Here is a 19,232-nt window from a genome sequence, read left to right as displayed (position 1 = left end):
TGTTTTACATTGAGTCTGGAGTGTTTTACATCGAGTCAGTCTGGAGTGTTTTACATTGAGTCAGTCTGGAGTGTTTTACATTGAGTCTGTCTGGAGTGTTTTACATTGAGTCAGTCTGGAGTGTTTTACATTGAGTCTGTCTGGAGTGTTTTACATTGAGTCTGTCTGGAGTGTTTTACATTGAGTCTGTCTGGAGTGTTTTATATTGAGTCTGTCTGGAGTGTTTTACATTGAGTCAGTCTGGAGTGTTTTACATTGAGTCTGTCTTGAGTGTTTTACATTGAGTCTGGAGTGTTTTACATTGAGTCTGGAGTGTTTTACATTGAGTCAGTCTGGAGTGTTTTACATTGAGTCTGTCTGGAGTGTTTTACATTGAGTCTGTTTGGAGTGTTTTACATTGAGTCTGTCTGGAGTGTTTTACATTGAGTCTGTCTGGAGTGTTTTACATTGAGTCTGTCTGGAGTGTTTTACATTGAGTCTGTCTGGAGTGTTTTACATTGAGTCAGTCTGGATTGTTTTACATTGAGTCTGGAGTGTTTTACATTGATTCAGTCTGTAGTGTTTTACATTGAGTCTGTCTAGAGTGTTTTACATTGAGTTTGGAGTGTTTTACATTGAGTCTGTCTGGAGTGTTTTACATTGAGTCTGTCTGGAGTGTTTTACATTGAGTCTGGAGTGTTTTACATTGAGTCTTTCTGGAGTGTTTTACATTGAGTCTGTCTGGAGTGTTTTACATTGAGTCTGTCTGGAGTGTTTTACATTGAGTCTGTCTGGAGTGTTTTACATTGAGTCAGTCTGGAGTGTTTTACATTGAGTCTGTCTGGAGTGTTTTACATTGAGTCTGGAGTGTTTTACATTGAGTCAGTCTGGAGTGTTTTATATTGAGTCTGTCTGGAGTGTTTTACATTGAGTCAGTCTGGAGTGTTTTACATTGAGTCTGGAGTGTTTTACATTGATTCTGGAGTGTTTTACATTGAGTCAGTCTGGAGTGTTTTACATTGAGTCTGGAGTGTTTTACATCGAGTCATTCTGGAGTGTTTTACATTGAGTCAGTCTGGAGTGTTTTACATTGAGTCTGTCTGGAGTGTTTTACATTGAGTCAGTCTGGAGTGTTTTACATTGAGTCTGTCAGGAGTGTTTTACATTGAGTCTGTCTGGAGTGTTTTACATTGAGTCTGTCTGGAGTGTTTTATATTGAGTCTGTCTGGAGTGTTTTACATTGAGTCAGTCTGGAGTGTTTTACATTGAGTCTGTCTTGAGTGTTTTACATTGAGTCTGGAGTGTTTTACATTGAGTCTGGAGTGTTTTACATTGAGTCAGTCTGGAGTGTTTTACATTGAGTCTGTCTGGAGTGTTTTACATTGAGTCTGTTTGGAGTGTTTTACATTGAGTCTGTCTGGAGTGTTTTACATTGAGTCTGTCTGGAGTGTTTTACATTGAGTCTGTCTGGAGTGTTTTACATTGAGTCTGTCTGGAGTGTTTTACATTGAGTCTGGAGTGTTTTACATTGAGTCAGTCTGGAGTGTTTTACATTGAGTCAGGAGTGTTTTACATTGATTCAGTCTGTAGTGTTTTACATTGAGTCTGTCTAGAGTGTTTTACATTGAGTTTGGAGTGTTTTACATTGAGTCTGTCTGGAGTGTTTTACATTGAGTCTGTCTGGAGTGTTTTACATTGAGTCTGGAGTGTTTTACATTGAGTCTGTCTGGAGTGTTTTACATTGAGTCTGTCTGGAGTGTTTTACATTGAGTCAGTCTGGAGTGTTTTACATTGAGTCTGTCTGGAGTGTTTTACATTGAGTCTGGAGTGTTTTACATTGAGTCAGTCTGGAGTGTTTTACATTGAGTCTGGAGTGTTTTACATCGAGTCATTCTGGAGTGTTTTACATTGAGTCAGTCTGGAGTGTTTTACATTGAGTCTGTCTGGAGTGTTTTACATTGAGTCAGTCTGGAGTGTTTTACATTGAGTCTGTCAGGAGTGTTTTACATTGAGTCTGTCTGGAGTGTTTTACATTGAGTCTGTCTGGAGTGTTTTATATTGAGTCTGTCTGGAGTGTTTTACATTGAGTCAGTCTGGAGTGTTTTACATTGAGTCTGTCTTGAGTGTTTTACATTGAGTCTGGAGTGTTTTACATTGAGTCTGGAGTGTTTTACATTGAGTCAGTCTGGAGTGTTTTACATTGAGTCTGTCTGGAGTGTTTTACATTGAGTCTGTTTGGAGTGTTTTACATTGAGTCTGTCTGGAGTGTTTTACATTGAGTCTGTCTGGAGTGTTTTACATTGAGTCTGTCTGGAGTGTTTTACATTGAGTCTGTCTGGAGTGTTTTACATTGAGTCTGGAGTGTTTTACATTGAGTCAGTCTGGAGTGTTTTACATTGAGTCAGGAGTGTTTTACATTGATTCAGTCTGTAGTGTTTTACATTGAGTCTGTCTAGAGTGTTTTACATTGAGTTTGGAGTGTTTTACATTGAGTCTGTCTGGAGTGTTTTACATTGAGTCTGTCTGGAGTGTTTTACATTGAGTCTGGAGTGTTTTACATTGAGTCTGTCTGGAGTGTTTTACATTGAGTCTGTCTGGAGTGTTTTACATTGAGTCAGTCTGGAGTGTTTTACATTGAGTCTGTCTGGAGTGTTTTACATTGAGTCTGGAGTGTTTTACATTGAGTCAGTCTGGAGTGTTTTATATTGAGTCTGTCTGGAGTGTTTTACATTGAGTCTGTCTGGAGTGTTTTACATTGAGTCTGTCTGGAGTGTTTTATATTGAGTCTGTCTGAAGTGTTTTACATTGAGTCTGTCTGGAGTGTTTTACATTGAGTCTGTCTGGAGTGTTTTACATTGAGTCTGTCTGGAGTGTTTTACATTGAGTCTGTCTGGAGTGTTTTACATTGAGTCTGTCTGGGGTGTTTTACATTGAGTCTGTCTGGAGTGTTTTACATTGAGTCAGTCTGGAGTGTTTTACATTGAGTCTGGAGTGTTTTACATTGAGTCTGTCTGGAGTGTTTTACATTGAGTCCGTCTGGATTGTTTTACATTGAGTCTGGAGTGTTTTACATTGAGTCTGTCTGGAGGGTTTTAAATTGAGTCAGTCTGGAGTGTTTTACATTGAGTCAGTCTGGAGTGTCTTACATTGAGTCAGTCTGGAGTGTTTTACATTGAGTCTGGAGTGTTTTACATTGAGTCAGTCTGGAGTGTTTTACATTGAGTCTGGAGTGTTTTACATTGAGTCTGTCTGGAGTGTTTTACATTGATTTAGTCTGGAGTGTTTTACATTGAGTCTGGAGTGTTTTACATTGAGTCAGTCTGGACTGTTTTACATTGAGTCAGTCTGGAGTGTTTTACATTGAGTCAGTCTGGAGTGTTTTACATTGAGTCTGGAGTGTTTTACATTGAGTCAGTCTGGAGTGTTTTACATTGAGTCTGGAGTGTTTTACATTGAGTCTGGAGTGTTTTACATTGAGTCTGTCTGGAGTGTTTTACATTGAGTCTGTCTGGAGTGTTTTATATTGAGTCAGTCTGGAGTGTTTTCCATTGAGTCTGTCTGGAGTGTTTTATATCATAACATCTCCAACCTGCCTGTATCCATGGATGAGTGATAACCTTCCATCCCTCTCCCTCCCTCCCTCCCTCCCTCCCTCCCTCCCTCCCTCCCTCCCTCCCTCTCGCTCTCCCCCTCCCTCTCTACCCCCCCCCCACAGCAACAGGAACAGGATCCCACTAACCTGTACGTTTCCAACCTGCCTGTGTCCATGGATGAGCAGGAGCTGGAGAACATGCTGAAACCGTTCGGTCACGTCATCTCAACACGGGTACTACGGGACGCCACCGGGGTCAGCAGAGGAGTCGGCTTCGCCAGGTACACACACACACCACACACCACACACACACACACACACTCACACTCACACTCACACACACACTCACACTCACACTCACACACACACACCACACACCACACACCACACACACACACACATGTACGCTGCAACATGCGCACACACACACATATAGACGTTGAAACATACACACACACACACACACACACTGTTCTGATTTGAAATATGCACTGAACTTGAATTTCCACAAATCCCGTTGGCATCAAATGATAACGTGTGCGTTCTCATCTGAGTCTGTATGAGGCCCCCGGAGTGAACTTAGAGTCTCTTCTTCTTGTTCCTGGGACCTTAGTCCCCCTGAGTGTCCCCCCTGAGTGTCCCCTAATGGAGAGGCCTTCTCAGTTACCGCTGTACAGTACAGGCAGGGGTGGAAAAAGTCCTCAATTGTCCTACTTGAGTAAAAGTAAAGATACCTTAATAGAAAATGACTCACATAAAAGTGAAAGTCACCCAGTAAAATACTACTTGAGTAAAAGTCTAAAAATCATTTAGTTTTAAATATACTTAAGTATCTAAAGTAAATGTAATTGCTACAATATTCTCAGGTATCAAATGTAAAAGTAACTGGGCTGAATCATGTACAATGTACTTTTCCTGGTCTGGCCTCTGTATTCAGGATCAGTGGCTGGACAGAATGACTAGAGAGAGACCTCTCTGGGATCACCCTCTGACTCCCTGACAGAATGACTAGTGAAAGACCTCTCTAGGATCACCCTCTGACTCCCTGACAGAATGACTAGAGACAGACCTCTCTGGGATCACCCTCTGACTCCCTGACAGAATGACTAGAGACAGACTTCTCTAGGATCACCCTCTGACTCCCTGACAGAATGACTAGAGAGAGACCTCTCTGGGATCACCCTCTGACTCCCTGACAGAATGACTAGAGACAGACCTCTCTGGGATCACCCTCTGACTCCCTGACAGAATGACTAGAGACAGACTTCTCTAGGATCACCCTCTGACTCCCTGACAGAATGACTAGAGACAGACTTCTCTAGGATCACCCTCTGACTCCCTGACAGAATGACTAAAGACAGACTTCTCTAGGATCACCCTCTGACTCCCTGACAGAATGACTTCTTTAGGATCACCCTCTGACTCCCTGACAGAATGACTTCTCTAGGTTTACCCTCTGACTCCCTGACAGAATGACTTCTCTGTGATCACCCTCTGACTCCCTGACAGAATGACTTCTCTAGGATCACCCTCTGACTCCCTGACAGAATGACTTCTTTAGGATCACCCTCTGACTCCCTGACAGAATGACTTCTCTAGGTTTACCCTCTGACTCCCTGACAGAATGACTTCTCTGTGATCACCCTCTGACTCCCTGACAGAATGACTTCTCTAGGATCACCCTCTGACTCCCTGACAGAATGACTTCTCTAGGATCACCCTCTGACTCCCTGACAGAATGACTTCTCTAGGATCACCCTCTGACTCCCTGACAGAATGACTTCTCTAGGATCACCCTCTGACTCCCTGACAGAATGACTTCTCTAGGATCACCCTCTGACTCCCAGACAGAATGACTAGTGAAAGACCTCTCTAGGATCACCCTCTGACTCCCTGTGCCAAGCTCAGCTGATAATTAGCCCTTCAGACATGATTGGGTGAACAGAGATGAAAGGGGCCTCATAGAGGAGCTGCGTTGTAGAGCAGAGACTAGAGCAGAGAGTAGAGTAGAGAGTAGAGCAGAGAGTAGAGCAGAGAGTAGAGCAGAGAGCAGTGAGTAGAGCAGAGAGCAGTGAGTAGAGCAGAGAGTAGAGCAGAGAGTAGAGCAGAGACTAGAGCAGAGACTAGAGCAAAGACTAGAGCAGAGAGTAGAGCAGAGAGCAGAGAGAAGAGCAGAGAGTAGAGCAGAGAGTAGAGCAGAGAGCAGTGAGTAGAGCAGAGAGTAGAGCAGAGAGCAGATCAGAGGGCAGAGAGCAGAAAGCAGAGAGTAGAGCAGAGAGTAGAGAGTAGAGCAGAGAGCAGAGCAGAGAGCAAAGAGTAGAGCAGAGAGCAGAGAGTAGAGCAGAGAGTAGAGCAGAGAGCAGAGAGTAGAGCAGAGAGCAGAGAGTAGAGCAGAGAGCAGAGAGCAGATCAGAGAGCAGATCAGAGAGCAGATCAGAGAGCAGAGAGCAGAGAGTAGAGCAGAGAGTAGAGCAGAGAGTAGAGAGCAGATCAGAGAGCAGATCAGAGAGCAGATCAAAGAGCAGAGAGCAGAGAGTAGAGCAGAGAGCAGAGAGCAGATCAGAGAGCAGATCAGAGAGCAGATCAGAGAGCAGAGAGTAGAGCAGAGAGTAGAGCAGAGAGTAGAGCAGAGTGTAGAGAGTAGAGAGTAGAGCAGATCAGAGAGCAGAGAGTAGAGCAGAGAGCAGAGAGTAGAGCAGAGAGTAGAGAGTAGAGCAGAGAGCAGATCAGAGAGCAGAGAGTAGAGCAAAGAGCAGAGAGTAGAGCAGATCAGAGAACAGAGAGTAGAGCAGAGAGCATATCAGAGAGAAGAGAGCAGTGAGTAGAGCAGAGAGCAGAGAGCAGATCAGAGAGCAGAGAGTAGAGTAGAGAGCAGAGCAGAGAGTAGAGAGTAGAGCAGAGAGTAGAGCAGAGAGTAGAGAGTAGAGAGTAGAGCAGAGAGTAGAGCAGAGAGCAGATCAGAGAGCAGAGAGCAGATCAGAGAGCAGAGAGTAGAGCAGAGAGTAGAGAGTAGAGCAGAGAGTAGAGCGTAGAGCAGAGAGCATATCAGAGAGAAGAGAGCAGAGAGCAGATCAGAGAGCAGAGAGTAGAGCAGAGAGCATATCAGCGAGAAGAGTGCAGAGAGTAGAGCAGAGAGCAGATCAGAGAGCAGAGAGTAGAGCAGAGAGCAGATCAGAGAGCAGAGAGCAGATCAGAGAGAAGAGAGCAGATCAGAGAGCAGATCAGAGAGCAGATCAGAGAGCAGAGAGCAGAGAGTAGAGCAGAGAGTAGAGCAGAGAGTAGAGCAGAGTGTAGAGAGTAGAGCAGATCAGAGAGCAGAGAGTAGAGCAGAGAGCAGAGAGTAGAGCAGAGAGTAGAGAGTAGAGCAGAGAGCAGATCAGAGAGCAGAGAGTAGAGCAAAGAGCAGAGAGTAGAGCAGATCAGAGAACAGTGAGGAGAGAGCAGATCAGAGAGCAGAGAGTAGAGCAGAGAGCATATCAGAGAGAAGAGAGCAGTGAGTAGAGCAGAGAGCAGAGAGCAGATCAGAGAGCAGAGAGTAGAGCAGAGAGCAGAGCAGAGAGTAGAGAGTAGAGCAGAGAGTAGAGCAGAGAGCAGATCAGAGAGCAGAGAGTAGAGCAGAGAGCATATCAGAGAGAAGAGAGCAGAGAGTAGAGCAGAGAGCAGATCAGAGAGCAGAGAGTAGAGCAGAGATCAGAGAGAAGAGAGCAGATCAGAGAGCAGAGAGCAGAGAGTAGAGAGTAGAGCAGAGCAGAGAGCAGAGCAGAGAGCAGATCAGAGAGCAGAGAGCAGATCAGAGAGCAGAGAGTAGAGCAGAGAGTAGAGAGTAGAGAGTAGAGCAGAGAGAAGAGCAGAGAGCAGATCAGAGAGCAGAGAGTAGAGCAGAGAGCATATCAGAGAGAAGAGAGCAGAGAGTAGATCAGAGAGCGGAGAGCAGATCCGAGAGAAGAGAGCAGATCAGAGAGCAGAGAGCAGAGAGTAGAGCAGAGAGCAGAGAGCAGAGCAGAGAGCAGATCAGAGAGCAGAGAGCAGATCAGAGAGCAGAGAGTAGAGCAGAGAGTAGAGCAGAGAGCAGAGAGTAGAGCAGATCAGAGAGTAGAGCAGATCAGAGAGTAGTGAGCAGGGAGCAGATCAGAGAGTAGAGCAGAGAGTAGAGCAGAGAGTAGAGAGTAGAGCAGAGAGCAGAGAGTAGAGCAGAGAGCAGATCAGAGAGCAGGGATTAGAGCAGAGAGCATATCAGCGAGCAGAGAGTAGAGCGGAGAGCAGATCAGAGAGCAGATCAGAGAGCAGAGAGTAGAGCAGAGATCAGAGAGTAGAGAGTCTATCAGAGAGCAGATCAGAGAGCAGAGAGCAGATCAGAGAGCAGATCAGAGAGCAGAGAGTAGATCAGAGAGCAGAGGTCAGAGAGCAGAGAGCAGAGAGTAGAGAGTAGATCAGAGAGCAGATATTAGAGAGTAGAGCAGAGAGCAGATCAGAGAGTAGAGAGTAGAGCAGAGAGCAGAGCAGAGAGTAGAGAGTAGAGCAGAGAGTAGAGCAGAGAGCAGATCAGAGAGCAGAGAGTAGAGCAGAGAGCATATCAGAGAGAAGAGAGCAGAGAGTAGAGCAGAGAGCAGATCAGAGAGCAGAGAATAGAGCAGAGAGCAGATCAGAGAGCAGAGAGCAGATCAGAGAGAAGAGAGCAAATCAGAGAGCAGAGAGTAGAGAGTAGAGCAGAGCAGAGAGCAGAGCAGAGAGCAGATCAGAGAGCAGAGAGCAGATCAGAGAGCAGAGAGTAGAGCAGAGAGTAGAGAGTAGAGCAGAGAGTAGAGCGTAGAGCAGAGAGCATATCAGAGAGAAGAGAGCAGAGAGCAGATCAGAGAGCAGAAAGTAGAGCAGAGAGCATATCAGAGAGAAGAGTGCAGAGAGTAGAGCAGAGAGCAGAGAGCAGATCAGAGAGCAGAGAGTAGAGCAGAGAGTAGAGCAGAGAGTAGAGAGTAGAGAGTAGAGCAGAGAGTAGAGCAGAGAGCAGATCAGAGAGCAGAGAGTAGAGCAGAGAGCATATCAGAGAGAAGAGAGCAGAGATTAGAGCAGAGAGCAGATCAGAGAGCAGAGAGCAGATCGGAGAGAAGAGAGCAGATCAGAGAGCAGAGAGCAGAGAGTAGAGCAGAGAGCAGAGAGCAGAGCAGAGAGCAGATCAGAGAGCAGAGAGCAGATCAGAGAGTAGAGCAGAGAGTAGAGCAGAGAGCAGAGAGTAGAGCAGATCAGAGAGTAGAGCTGATCAGAGAGTAGTGAGCAGAGAGCAGATCAGAGAGTAGAGCAGAGAGTAGAGCAGAGAGTAGAGAGTAGAGCAGAGGGAAGTGCAGAGAACAGATCAGAGAGCAGCGAGCAGAGCGTAGAGCAGAGAGCATATCAGAGAGAAGAGAACAGAGAGTAGAGCAGAGAGCAGATCAGAGAGCAGAGACCAGAGAGTAGAGCAGAAAGCAGATCAGAGAGCAGGGATTAGAGCAGAGAGCATATCAGCGAGCAGAGAGTAGAGCAGAGAGTAGAGCGGAGAGCAGATCAGAGAGCAGAGAGCAGAGAGCAGATCAGAGAGCAGAGAGTAGAGCAGAGATCAGAGAGCAGAGAGTAGATCAGAGAGCAGATCAGAGAGCAGAGAGCAGATCAGAGAGCAGATCAGAGAGCAGAGAGTAGATCAGAGAGCAGAGGTCAGAGAGCAGAGAGCAGAGAGTAGAGAGTAGATTTAGAGAGCAGATATTAGAGAGTAGAGCAGAGAGCAGATCAGAGAGCAAAGAGCAGAGAGTAGAGCAGAGAGCATATCAGAGAGAAGAGAGCAGAGAGTAGAGCAGAGAGCAGATCAGAGAGCAGAGAGTAGAGCAGAGAGCATATCAGAGAGAAGAGTGCAGAGAGTAGAGCAGAGAGCAGAGAGCAGATCAGAGAGCAGAGAGTAGAGCAGAGAGTAGAGCAGAGAGTAGAGAGTAGAGAGTAGAGCAGAGAGTAGAGCAGAGAGCAGATCAGAGAGCAGAGAGTAGAGCAGAGAGCAGAGAGCAGAGCAGAGAGCAGATCAGAGAGCAGAGAGCAGATCAGAGAGCAGAGAGTAGAGCACAGAGTAGAGCAGAGAGCAGAGAGTAGAGCAGATCAGAGAGTAGTGAGCAGAGAGTAGAGCAGAGAGTAGAGCAGAGAGTAGAGAGTAGAGCAGAGGGAAGTGCAGAGAACAGATCAGAGAGCAGCGAGCAGAGCGTAGAGCAGAGAGCATATCAGAGAGAAGAGAACAGAGAGTAGAGCAGAGAGCAGATCAGAGAGCAGAGAGCAGAGAGTAGAGCAGAGAGCAGAGAGTAGAGCAGAGAGTAGAGCGGAGAGCAGATCAGAGAGCAGAGAGCAGAGAGCAGATCAGAGAGCAGAGAGTAGAGCAGAGATCAGAGAGTAGAGAGTAGATCAGAGAGCAGATCAGAGAGCAGAGAGCAGATCAGAGAGCAGATCAGAGAGCAGAGAGTAGATCAGAGAGCAGATATTAGAGAGTAGAGCAGAGAGCAGATCAGAGAGCAAAGAGCAGAGAGTAGAGCAGAGAGCATATCAGAGAGAAGAGAGCAGAGAGTAGAGCAGAGAGCAGATCAGAGAGCAGAGAGTAGAGCAGAGAGCATATCAGAGAGAAGAGTGCAGATCAGAGAGCAGAGGTCAGAGAGCAGAGAGCAGAGAGTAGAGAGTAGATCAGAGAGCAGATATTAGAGAGTAGAGCAGAGAGCAGATCAGAGAGTAGAGAGTAGAGCAGAGAGCAGAGCAGAGAGTAGAGAGTAGAGCAGAGAGTAGAGCAGAGAGCAGATCAGAGAGCAGAGAGTAGAGCAGAGAGCATATCAGAGAGAAGAGAGCAGAGAGCAGAGAGCAGAGCAGAGAGCAGATCAGAGAGCAGAGAGCAGATCAGAGAGCAGAGAGTAGAGCAGAGAGTAGAGCAGAGAGCAGAGAGTAGAGCAGATCAGAGAGTAGTGAGCAGAGAGCAGATCAGAGAGTAGAGCAGAGAGTAGAGTAGAGAGTAGAGCAGAGGGAAGTGCAGAGAACAGATCAGAGAGCAGTGAGCAGAGCGTAGAGCAGAGAGCATATCAGAGAGAAGGGAGCATAGAGTAGAGCAGAGAGCAGATCAGAGAGAAGAGAGCAGAGATTAGAGCAGAGAGCAGATCAGAGAGCAGAGAGTAGAGCAGAGAGCATATCAGAGAGAAGAGTGCAGAGAGTAGAGCAGAGAGCAGAGAGCAGATCAGAGAGCAGAGAGTAGAGCAGAGAGTAGAGCAGAGAGTAGAGAGTAGAGAGTAGAGCAGAGATTAGAGCAGAGAGCAGATCAGAGAGCAGAGAGTAGAGCAGAGAGCATATCAGAGAGAAGAGAGCATAGAGTAGAGCAAAGAGCAGATCAGAGAGCAGATCAGAGAGCAGAGAGCAGAGAGTAGAGCAGAGAGCAGAGAGCAGAGCAGAGAGCAGATCAGAGAGCAGAGAGCAGATCAGAGAGCAGAGAGTAGAGCAGAGAGTAGAGCAGAGAGCAGAGAGTAGAGCAGATCAGAGAGTAGTGAGCAGAGAGCAGATCAGAGAGTAGAGCAGAGAGTAGAGTAGAGAGTAGAGCAGAGGGAAGTGCAGAGAACAGATCAGAGAGCAGCGAGCAGAGCGTAGAGCAGAGAGCATATCAGAGAGAAGGGAACAGAGAGTAGAGCAGAGAGCAGATCAGAGAGCAGAGAGCAGAGAGTAGAGCAGAGAGCAGATCAGAGAGCAGGGATTAGAGCAGAGAGCATATCAGCGAGCAGAGAGCAGAGAGCAGATCAGAGAGCAGAGAGTAGAGCAGAGATCAGAGAGTAGAGAGTCTATCAGAGAGCAGATCAGAGAGCAGAGAGCAGATCAGAGAGCAGATCAGAGAGCAGAGAGTAGATCAGAGAGCAGATCAGAGAGCAGAGAGCAGAGAGTAGAGAGTAGATCAGAGAGCAGATATTAGAGAGTAGAGCAGAGAGCAGATCAGAGAGCAGAGAGCAGATCAGAGAGCAGATCAGAGAGCAGAGAGTAGATCAGAGAGCAGAGGTCAGAGAGCAGAGAGCAGAGAGTAGAGAGTAGATCAGAGAGCAGATCTTAGAGAGTAGAGCAGAGAGCAGATCAGAGAGCAAAGAGCAGAGAGTAGAGCAGAGAGCAGATCAAAGAGCAGAGATCAGAGAGTAGAGCAGAGAGCAGATCAGAGAGCAGAGAGTAGAGCAGATAGCAGATCAGAGAGCAGAGCGCAGAGAGTAGAGCAGAGAGCAGAGAGTAGAGAGCAGAGAGTAGAGCAGAGAGTAGAGAGCAGAGAGTAGAGCAGAGAGTAGAGAGCAGAGAGTAGAGTAGAGAGTAGAGAGTAGAGAGCAGAGAGTAGAGAGCAGAGAGTAGAGAGCAGAGAGTAGAGCAGAGAGTAGAGAGCAGAGAGTAGAGCAGAGAGTAGAGAGCAGAGAGTAGAGTAGAGAGCAGAGAGTAGAGCAGAGAGTAGAGAGCAGAGAGTAGAGAGTAGAGCAGAGAGCAGATCAGAGAGCAGAGAGCAGAGAGTAGAGAGTAGAGCAGAGAGCTCTTGTCTGTGGCAACAGGTCACAAATCTTGCTGCTGTGATGGTACACTGTGGTATTTCACCCAGTAGATAATGGAGTTTATCAAAATTGGGTTTGTTTTCTAATTCTTTGTGGATCTGTGTAATCTGAGGGAAATATGTCTCTCTAATATGGTCCTACATTGGGCAGGAGGTTAGGAAGTGCAGCTCCGTTTCCACCTCATTTTGTGGGCAGTGAGCACATAGCCTGTCTTCTCTTGAGAGCCATGTCTGCCTACGGCGGCCTTTCTCAATAACAAGGCTATGCTCACTGAGTCTTTTTTTTTTAAGCTTTCCTTAATTTTGGGTCAGTCACAGTGGTCAGGTATTCTGCCTCTGTGTATTCTCTGTTTAGGGCCAAATAGCATTCTAGTTGCTGTTTTTTTGTTAATAATTTCCAACGTGTCAAGTAATTATCTTTTTGTTTTCTCATCATGATCTCTCTCTGCCCCCCCACCCAACTCCCCCTCTCTGCCCCGCCCCCCCTCTCTGCCCCCCCCCCTCTGCCCCCCCTTTCTCTACTGTCTCTCTCTACTGTCTCTCTACTGTCTCTCTCTGTCCCCCCTTTCTCTACTGTCTCTCTCTACTGTCTCTCTACTGTCTCTCTCTGTCCCTCTCTCTGTCCCCCCCTCCGCCCCCCCCTCCACTCCTCCTCTCTGCCCCGCCCCCCCCGCCCTTCCACCCCCCCCCCCCTCTGCCCCCCCCCTCTGCCCCCCCCTCTCTGCCCCCACCCCTCTCAGGATGGAGTCAACAGAGAAGTGTGATGTGGTGATTCAACATTTCAATGGAAAGTTTCTGAAGACTCCTCCAGGCGTACCAGGTATGAGGAACAGCTACTCTTGTCTTTTCTGGGGGTGTTGAGTTCAAAGTGCTTCGATTTGTATCTTAAAGGTCAAGTGTATTTCAAAAAATGTAATTTTTCCTGTGTTGTGTATATATATTTTCACACCATGAGGTTGGAATGATACTGTGAAATAGTGAAAACGATGATAATGCCCTTTTAAGTGTAAGAGCTGTTTGAAAAAAAACAACCTGAAATTTCAGCCTGTTTTATTGGGATGGAGTTTTGGCCTGCCTGGTGACATCACCAGGCAATACATTATGGAATAGACCAATAAGAAAGAGAGTTCTAAACCTCTCTGCCAATAACAGCTCGTTTTCAGCCCCAGACAGTCCTAGCGGGAATTCTTGTTTGAGAAATTGCTTTTTGCTAAGAAGCTATTTCTGCTTCTTTTTGACCATTTTAGTTTAAAACAATCACAGTAAAGTACTTAATTGTTACCCAGAAAATGATATTGAGATTAAAACAGGTGCATTGGACCTTTAATATCAGCTCTGAGAAACCTGTTCTGTGTGTCCTGAAAGTACCTCGGGATGATTTTACAAGTGTGTCAATAAATCCCAAAGAAACTGAGTCTCTGACATCCCCTAAAGCCAACAAGCTATCCCCTTCCCTATAAACACAGCCGTAAACGCCCCAGGCGGAACCCCTGTTTACACACAGGCACATAGCTGTCCTAACCTGTCAGCCTGGGGTCCTCATGCCTCCGTGATGGTTCCTGTCTGGCTCAAGCTGAGCTCAGTTTCCTACTGCGCGGTGTCTGATGGCACTCCTCTCGCCATGGGCTGTCCTTCTGGCTCAGAGCCTCCAGGTTTTATTCTGAACCACAGGAGGAGGGAGAGGATAGAGAGAGAGATTAGGGGATAGAGAGGAAGAGAGAGAGAGAGATGAGGGGATAGAGAGGAAGATAGAGAGAGAGAGATGAGGGATAGAAGGGAAGACAGAGAGAGATGAGGGGAGAGAGAGAGATGAGGGGATAGAGAGGAAGATAGAGAGAGAGAGATGAGGGATAGAAGGGAAGACAGAGAGAGATGAGGGGAGAGAGAGAGATGAGGGATAGAGAGGAAGATAGAGAGAGTTGAGGGGATAGAGAGAGAGATGAGGGATAGAGAGGAAGATAGAGAGAGATGAGGGGATAGAGAGAGAGATGAGGGATAGAGAGGAATATAGAGAGAGATGAGGGGATAGAGAGAGAGATGAGGGGATAGAGATGAGGGTGGGAGGGAGGGACGGAGAGCAGTAGATTGTCGAGCGGTCTCTGATCTAGAGATATGATTTGTGAGGTGTATCTGTGTGGCAGACAGGAAGACAGGTGCATGATGGATCACTCCATCTATCTTTGTCTGATACTCCCGGGACACCGCCAGCCTCCTTCGGCACCGTACGTGTGTGTGCGCACGTACGTGCACCTCAGTTCCAGTGAAGTGATAGTGTGTGTAGCCTATGGATTGTAAGGTGTAACTGATCATAGCCTATGGATTGTCAGGTGAAACTGATCGTAGCCTATGGATTGTCAGGTGTAACTGATCGTAGCCTATGGATTGGAAGGTGTAACTGATCGTAGCCTATGGATTGGAAGGTGTAACTGATCGTAGCCTATGGATTGTCAGGTGTAACTGATCGTAGCCTATGGATTGGAAGGTGTAACTGATGTGTAACTGATCGTAGCCTATGGATTGGAAGGTGTAACTGATCGTAGCCTATGGATTGTCAGGTGTAACTGATCGTAGCCTATGGATTGGAAGGTGTAACTGATGTGTAACTGATCGTAGCCCATGGATTGGAAGGTGTAACTGAGGTGTAACTGATCGTAGCCCATGGATTGGAAGGTGTAACTGATGTGTAACTGATCGTAGCCTATGGATTGGAAGGTGTAACTGATCGTAGCCCATGGATTGGAATGTGTAACTGATCGTAGCCCATGGATTGGAAGGTGTAACTGATCGTAGCCTATGGATTGGAAGGTGTAACTGATCGTAGCCTATGGATTGGAAGGTGTAACTGATCGTAGCCTATGGATTGGAAGGTGTAACTGATCGTAGCCCATGGATTGGAAGGTGTAACTGATCGTAGCCCATGGATTGGAAGGTGTAACTGATGGTCGCCGTTTGGACTCGGCCAGCAGGCCGTCCTCATACAGACTCGTAACCAGACTCAATGAGACGGGGATGTAGGAAACCTGTACGATTAGCCACAGTCAGTGGAGTAACATGTGACTATACTGAACAGAGAAGTACTACAGTACAGTAGGGTCTGCTTCCCAAATGGAACACTATTGCCTATAGGCTCTGGTAGAAGATACAGTAGGGTCTGGATCCCCTATTCCCTATGGGCTCTGGTAGAAGATACAGTAGGGTCTGCATCCCAAATGGAACACTATTCCCTATGGGCTCTGGTAGAAGATACAGTAGGGTCTGGATCCCCTATTCCCTATGGGCTCTGGTAGAAGATACAGTAGGGTCTGGATCCCAAATGGCACACTATTCCCTATGGGCTCTGGTAGAAGATACAGTAGAGTCTGGATCCCAAATGGAACACTATTCCCTATGGGCTCTGGTAGAAGATACAGTAGGGTCTGGATCCCCTATTCCCTATGGGCTCTGGTAGAAGATACAGTAGGGTCTGGAACACTATTCCCTATGGGCTCTGGTAGAAGATACAGTAGGGTCTGGTAATCATGTAAAGTATGTTTAGATAGATGTAATCATGTAAAGTATGTTTGGATAGGTGTAATCGTGTAAAGTATGTTTGGATAGGTGTAATCAACCAATGTAAAGTATGTTTAGATAGGTGATAGGTGTAATCATATAAAGTATGTGCACTACTCTTGACCAGAGCCCTATTCCCTATATTGTGCACTACTCTTGACCAGAGCCCTATTCCCTATATTGTGCACTACTCTTGACCAGAGCCCTATTCCCTATATTGTGCACTACTCTTGACCAGAGCCCTATTCCCTATATCGTGCACTACTCTTGACCAGAGCCCTATTCCCTATATCGTGCACTACTCTTGACCAGAGCCCTACTCCCTATATAGTGCACTACTCTTGACCAGAGCCCTATTCCCTATATAGTGCACTACTCTTGACCAGAGGTCTATGGGGAATATTTGGGACTCAATTGCTTGTCTTCAGCATTGCATGGTGGTCTTTTACCAAAGTGGCTTGTTCCATTATTCTCCTCAGAGGTGATTTAGTTCTATTATGACAGAGGTGATTTAGTTATATCATGACAGAGGTGATTTAGTTATACTATGAGAGAGATGATTTAGCTCTGTTATGACAGAGGTGATTTAGTTATATTATGACAGAGGTGATTTAGTTCTATGATGACAGAGGTGATTTAGTTATATTATGACAGAGATGATTTAGCTCTATGATGACAGAGATGATTTAATTATATTATGACAGAGGTGATTTAGTTCAATTATGACAGAGGTGATTTAGCTCTATGATGACAGAGATGATTTAATTATATTATGACAGAGGTGATTTAGTTCAATTATGACAGAGGTGATTTAGTTCAATTATGACAGAGGTGATTTAGTTATATCATGACAGAGGTGATTTAGTTCTATTTTGACAGAGGTGATTTAGTTATATCATGACAGAGGTGATTTAGTTCAATTATGACAGAGGTGATTTAGTTCTATTATGACAGAGATGATTTAGTTCAATTATGACAGAGGTGATTTAGTTATATCATGACAGAGGTGATTTAGTTCTATTATGACAGAGACAATATAGTTATTTTTTGACAGAGGTGATTTAGTTCAATTATGACAGAGATGATTTAATTATATTATGACAGAGGTGATTTAGTTATATCATGACAGAGGTGATGTAGTTCAATTATGACAGAGATGATTTAGTTATATTATGACAGAGATGATTTAGTTCAATTATGACAGAGGTGATTTAGTTCTATTATGACAAAGATTATATAGTTCTATTTTGACAGAGGTGATTTAGTTCAATTATGACAGAGATGATTTAGTTCTATTTTGACAGAGGTGATTTAGTTCAATTATGACAGAGATGATTTAGTTCAATTATGACAGAGATGATTTAGTTCTACTATGACAGAGACAATATAGTTCTATTTTGACAGAGATGATTTAGTTCTATTATGACAGAGATGAAATCCCAGAAGGCTGTGTGTGGGTGCGAGCGTTCATTTGTGCGTGTGATACCTATTATACCCCGGTTCCAGCCCTGTCAACTCAGAGAGAGGACAAGGATTCAGTCTTTCACAGCCTCCAGTGGCGTGCGTGGATGTGTGGGGTGACCCGTCAAATTGGGATCCTCTCTACTCTCTAAGGCTGGTAAAAATGGGGAAATCAAGCTGCCAGAAAGAGGTTAACTACAACCCACAGGGTTTGTTCGCTGCTATAGACACACTCAGAGGGAATACCCCCAGCTAGGATCTGTTCTGTTCATTTATATCTCCCTTGTTTATCTGCTGTTTATCCATTAGTTTGGGCTTTCCACTGGATTTGACAGAGGGGTTTCAGACATCATCTCTGTGGTTGACTAGGAGGCCTTCCTCTCTGATACCCTGTAGACAGTTGGCTGGGATGGTTTCTAGTTAGCAGACCAGAGGTGGTACTGGGGTTGACTAGGAGGCTACAGTATGGGGATCCTTCCTCTCTGATACCCTGTAGACAGTTGGCTGGGATGGTTTCTAGTCAGACCAGAGGTGGTACTGGGGTTGACTAGGAGGTTACAGTATGGGGATCCTTCCTCTCTGACACCCTTTAGACAGGTGGCTGGGATGGTTTCTAGTTAACAGACCAGAGGTGGTACTGGGGTTGACTAGGAGGCCTTCCTCTCTGATACCCTGTAGACAGTTGGCTGGGATGGTTTCTAGTTAGCAGACCAGAGGTGGTACTGGGGTTGACTAGGAGGCCTTCCTCTCTGATACCCTGTAGACAGTTGGCTGGGATGGTTTCTAGTCAGACCAGAGGTGGTACTGGGGTTGACTAGGAGGCTACAGTATGGGGATCCTTCCTCTCTGATACCCTGTAGACAGTTGGCTGGGATGGTTTCTAGTTAGCAGACCAGAGGTGGTACTGGGGTTGACTCGGAGGCTACAGTATGGGGATCCTTCCTCTCTGATACCCTGTAGACAGTTGCTGGGATGGTTTCTAGTCAGACCAGAGGTGGTACTGGGGTTGACTAGGAGTCCTTCCTCTCTGATACCCTGTAGACAGTTGGCTGGGATGGTTTCTAGTTAGCAGACCAGAGGTGGTACTGGGGTTGACTAGGAGGCTACAGTATGGGGATCCTTCCTCTCTGATACCCTGTAGACAGTTGGCTGGGATGGTTTCTAGTTAGCAGACCAGAGGTAGTACTGGGGTTTACTAGGAGGCTACAGTATGGGGATCCTTCCTCTCTGATACCCTGTAGACAGTTGGCTGGGATGGTTTCTAGTTAGCAGACCAGAGGTGGTACTGGGGTTGACTAGGAGGCTACAGTATGGGGATCCTTCCTCTCTGATACCCTTTAGACAGTTGGCTGGGATGGTTTCTAGTCAGACCAGAGGTGGTACTGGGGTTGACTAGGAGGCCTTCCTCTCTGTTACCCTTTAGACAGTTGGCTGGGATGGTTTCTAGTTAGCAGACCAGAGGTGGTACTGGGGTTGACTAGGAGTCCTTCCTCTCTGTTACCCTGTAGACAGTTGGCTGGGATGGTTTCTAGTCAGACCAGAGGTGGTACTGGGGTTGACTAGGAGTGCTTCCTCTCTGATACCCTGTAGACAGTTGGCTGGGATGGTTTCTAGTTAGCAGACCAGAGGTGGTACTGGGGTTGACTAGGAGTCCTTCCTCTCTGATACCCTGAAGACAGTTGGCTGGGATGGTTTCTAGTTAGCAGACCAGAGGTGGTACTGGGGTTGACTAGGAGGCCTTCCTCTCTGATACCCTGTAGACAGTTGGCTGGGATGGTTTCTAGTCAGACCAGAGGTGGTACTGGGGTTGACTAGGAGGCCTTCCTCTCTGATACCCTGTAGACAGTTGGCTGGGATGGATTCTAGTCAGACCAGAGGTGGTACTGGGGTTGACTAGGAGGTTACAGTATGGGGATCCTTCCTCTCTGACACCCTTTAGACAGTTGGCTGGGATGGTTTCTAGTTAGCAGACCAGAGGTGGTACTGGGGTTGACTAGGAGGCCTTCCTCTCTGATACCCTGTAGACAGTTGGCTGGGATGGTTTCTAGTTAGCAGACCAGAGGTGGTACTGGGGTTGACTAGGAGGCCTTCCTCTCTGATACC

The 19,232-nt window shown here is 46.3% G+C and overlaps 1 protein-coding gene across 4 annotated transcripts in view; it reads left to right on the top strand.

Annotated features, from left to right (window-relative positions):
* The window catches only part of LOC139419483 (RNA-binding motif, single-stranded-interacting protein 3-like), a 178,324-nt gene that overhangs the window by 122,845 nt on the left and 36,247 nt on the right, over positions 1–19,232 (top strand). For all 4 annotated transcript variants that reach the window (XM_071169454.1, XM_071169438.1, XM_071169445.1 and 1 more), the window contains exons 5-6: positions 3,695–3,852; positions 12,860–12,939. In XM_071169454.1, the coding sequence (XP_071025555.1) occupies positions 3,695–3,852; positions 12,860–12,939 (238 nt within the window). The remainder of the gene's footprint in view (positions 1–3,694; positions 3,853–12,859; positions 12,940–19,232) is intronic.

The sequence above is a fragment of the Oncorhynchus clarkii genome, chromosome 2 (genome assembly GCF_045791955.1).
Source record: "Oncorhynchus clarkii lewisi isolate Uvic-CL-2024 chromosome 2, UVic_Ocla_1.0, whole genome shotgun sequence".
NCBI classification, from domain to species: Eukaryota; Metazoa; Chordata; class Actinopteri; order Salmoniformes; family Salmonidae; genus Oncorhynchus; species Oncorhynchus clarkii.
Note: the sequence above shows the minus strand (reverse complement) of the source record. Positions and strands in the feature narration are given on the sequence as shown.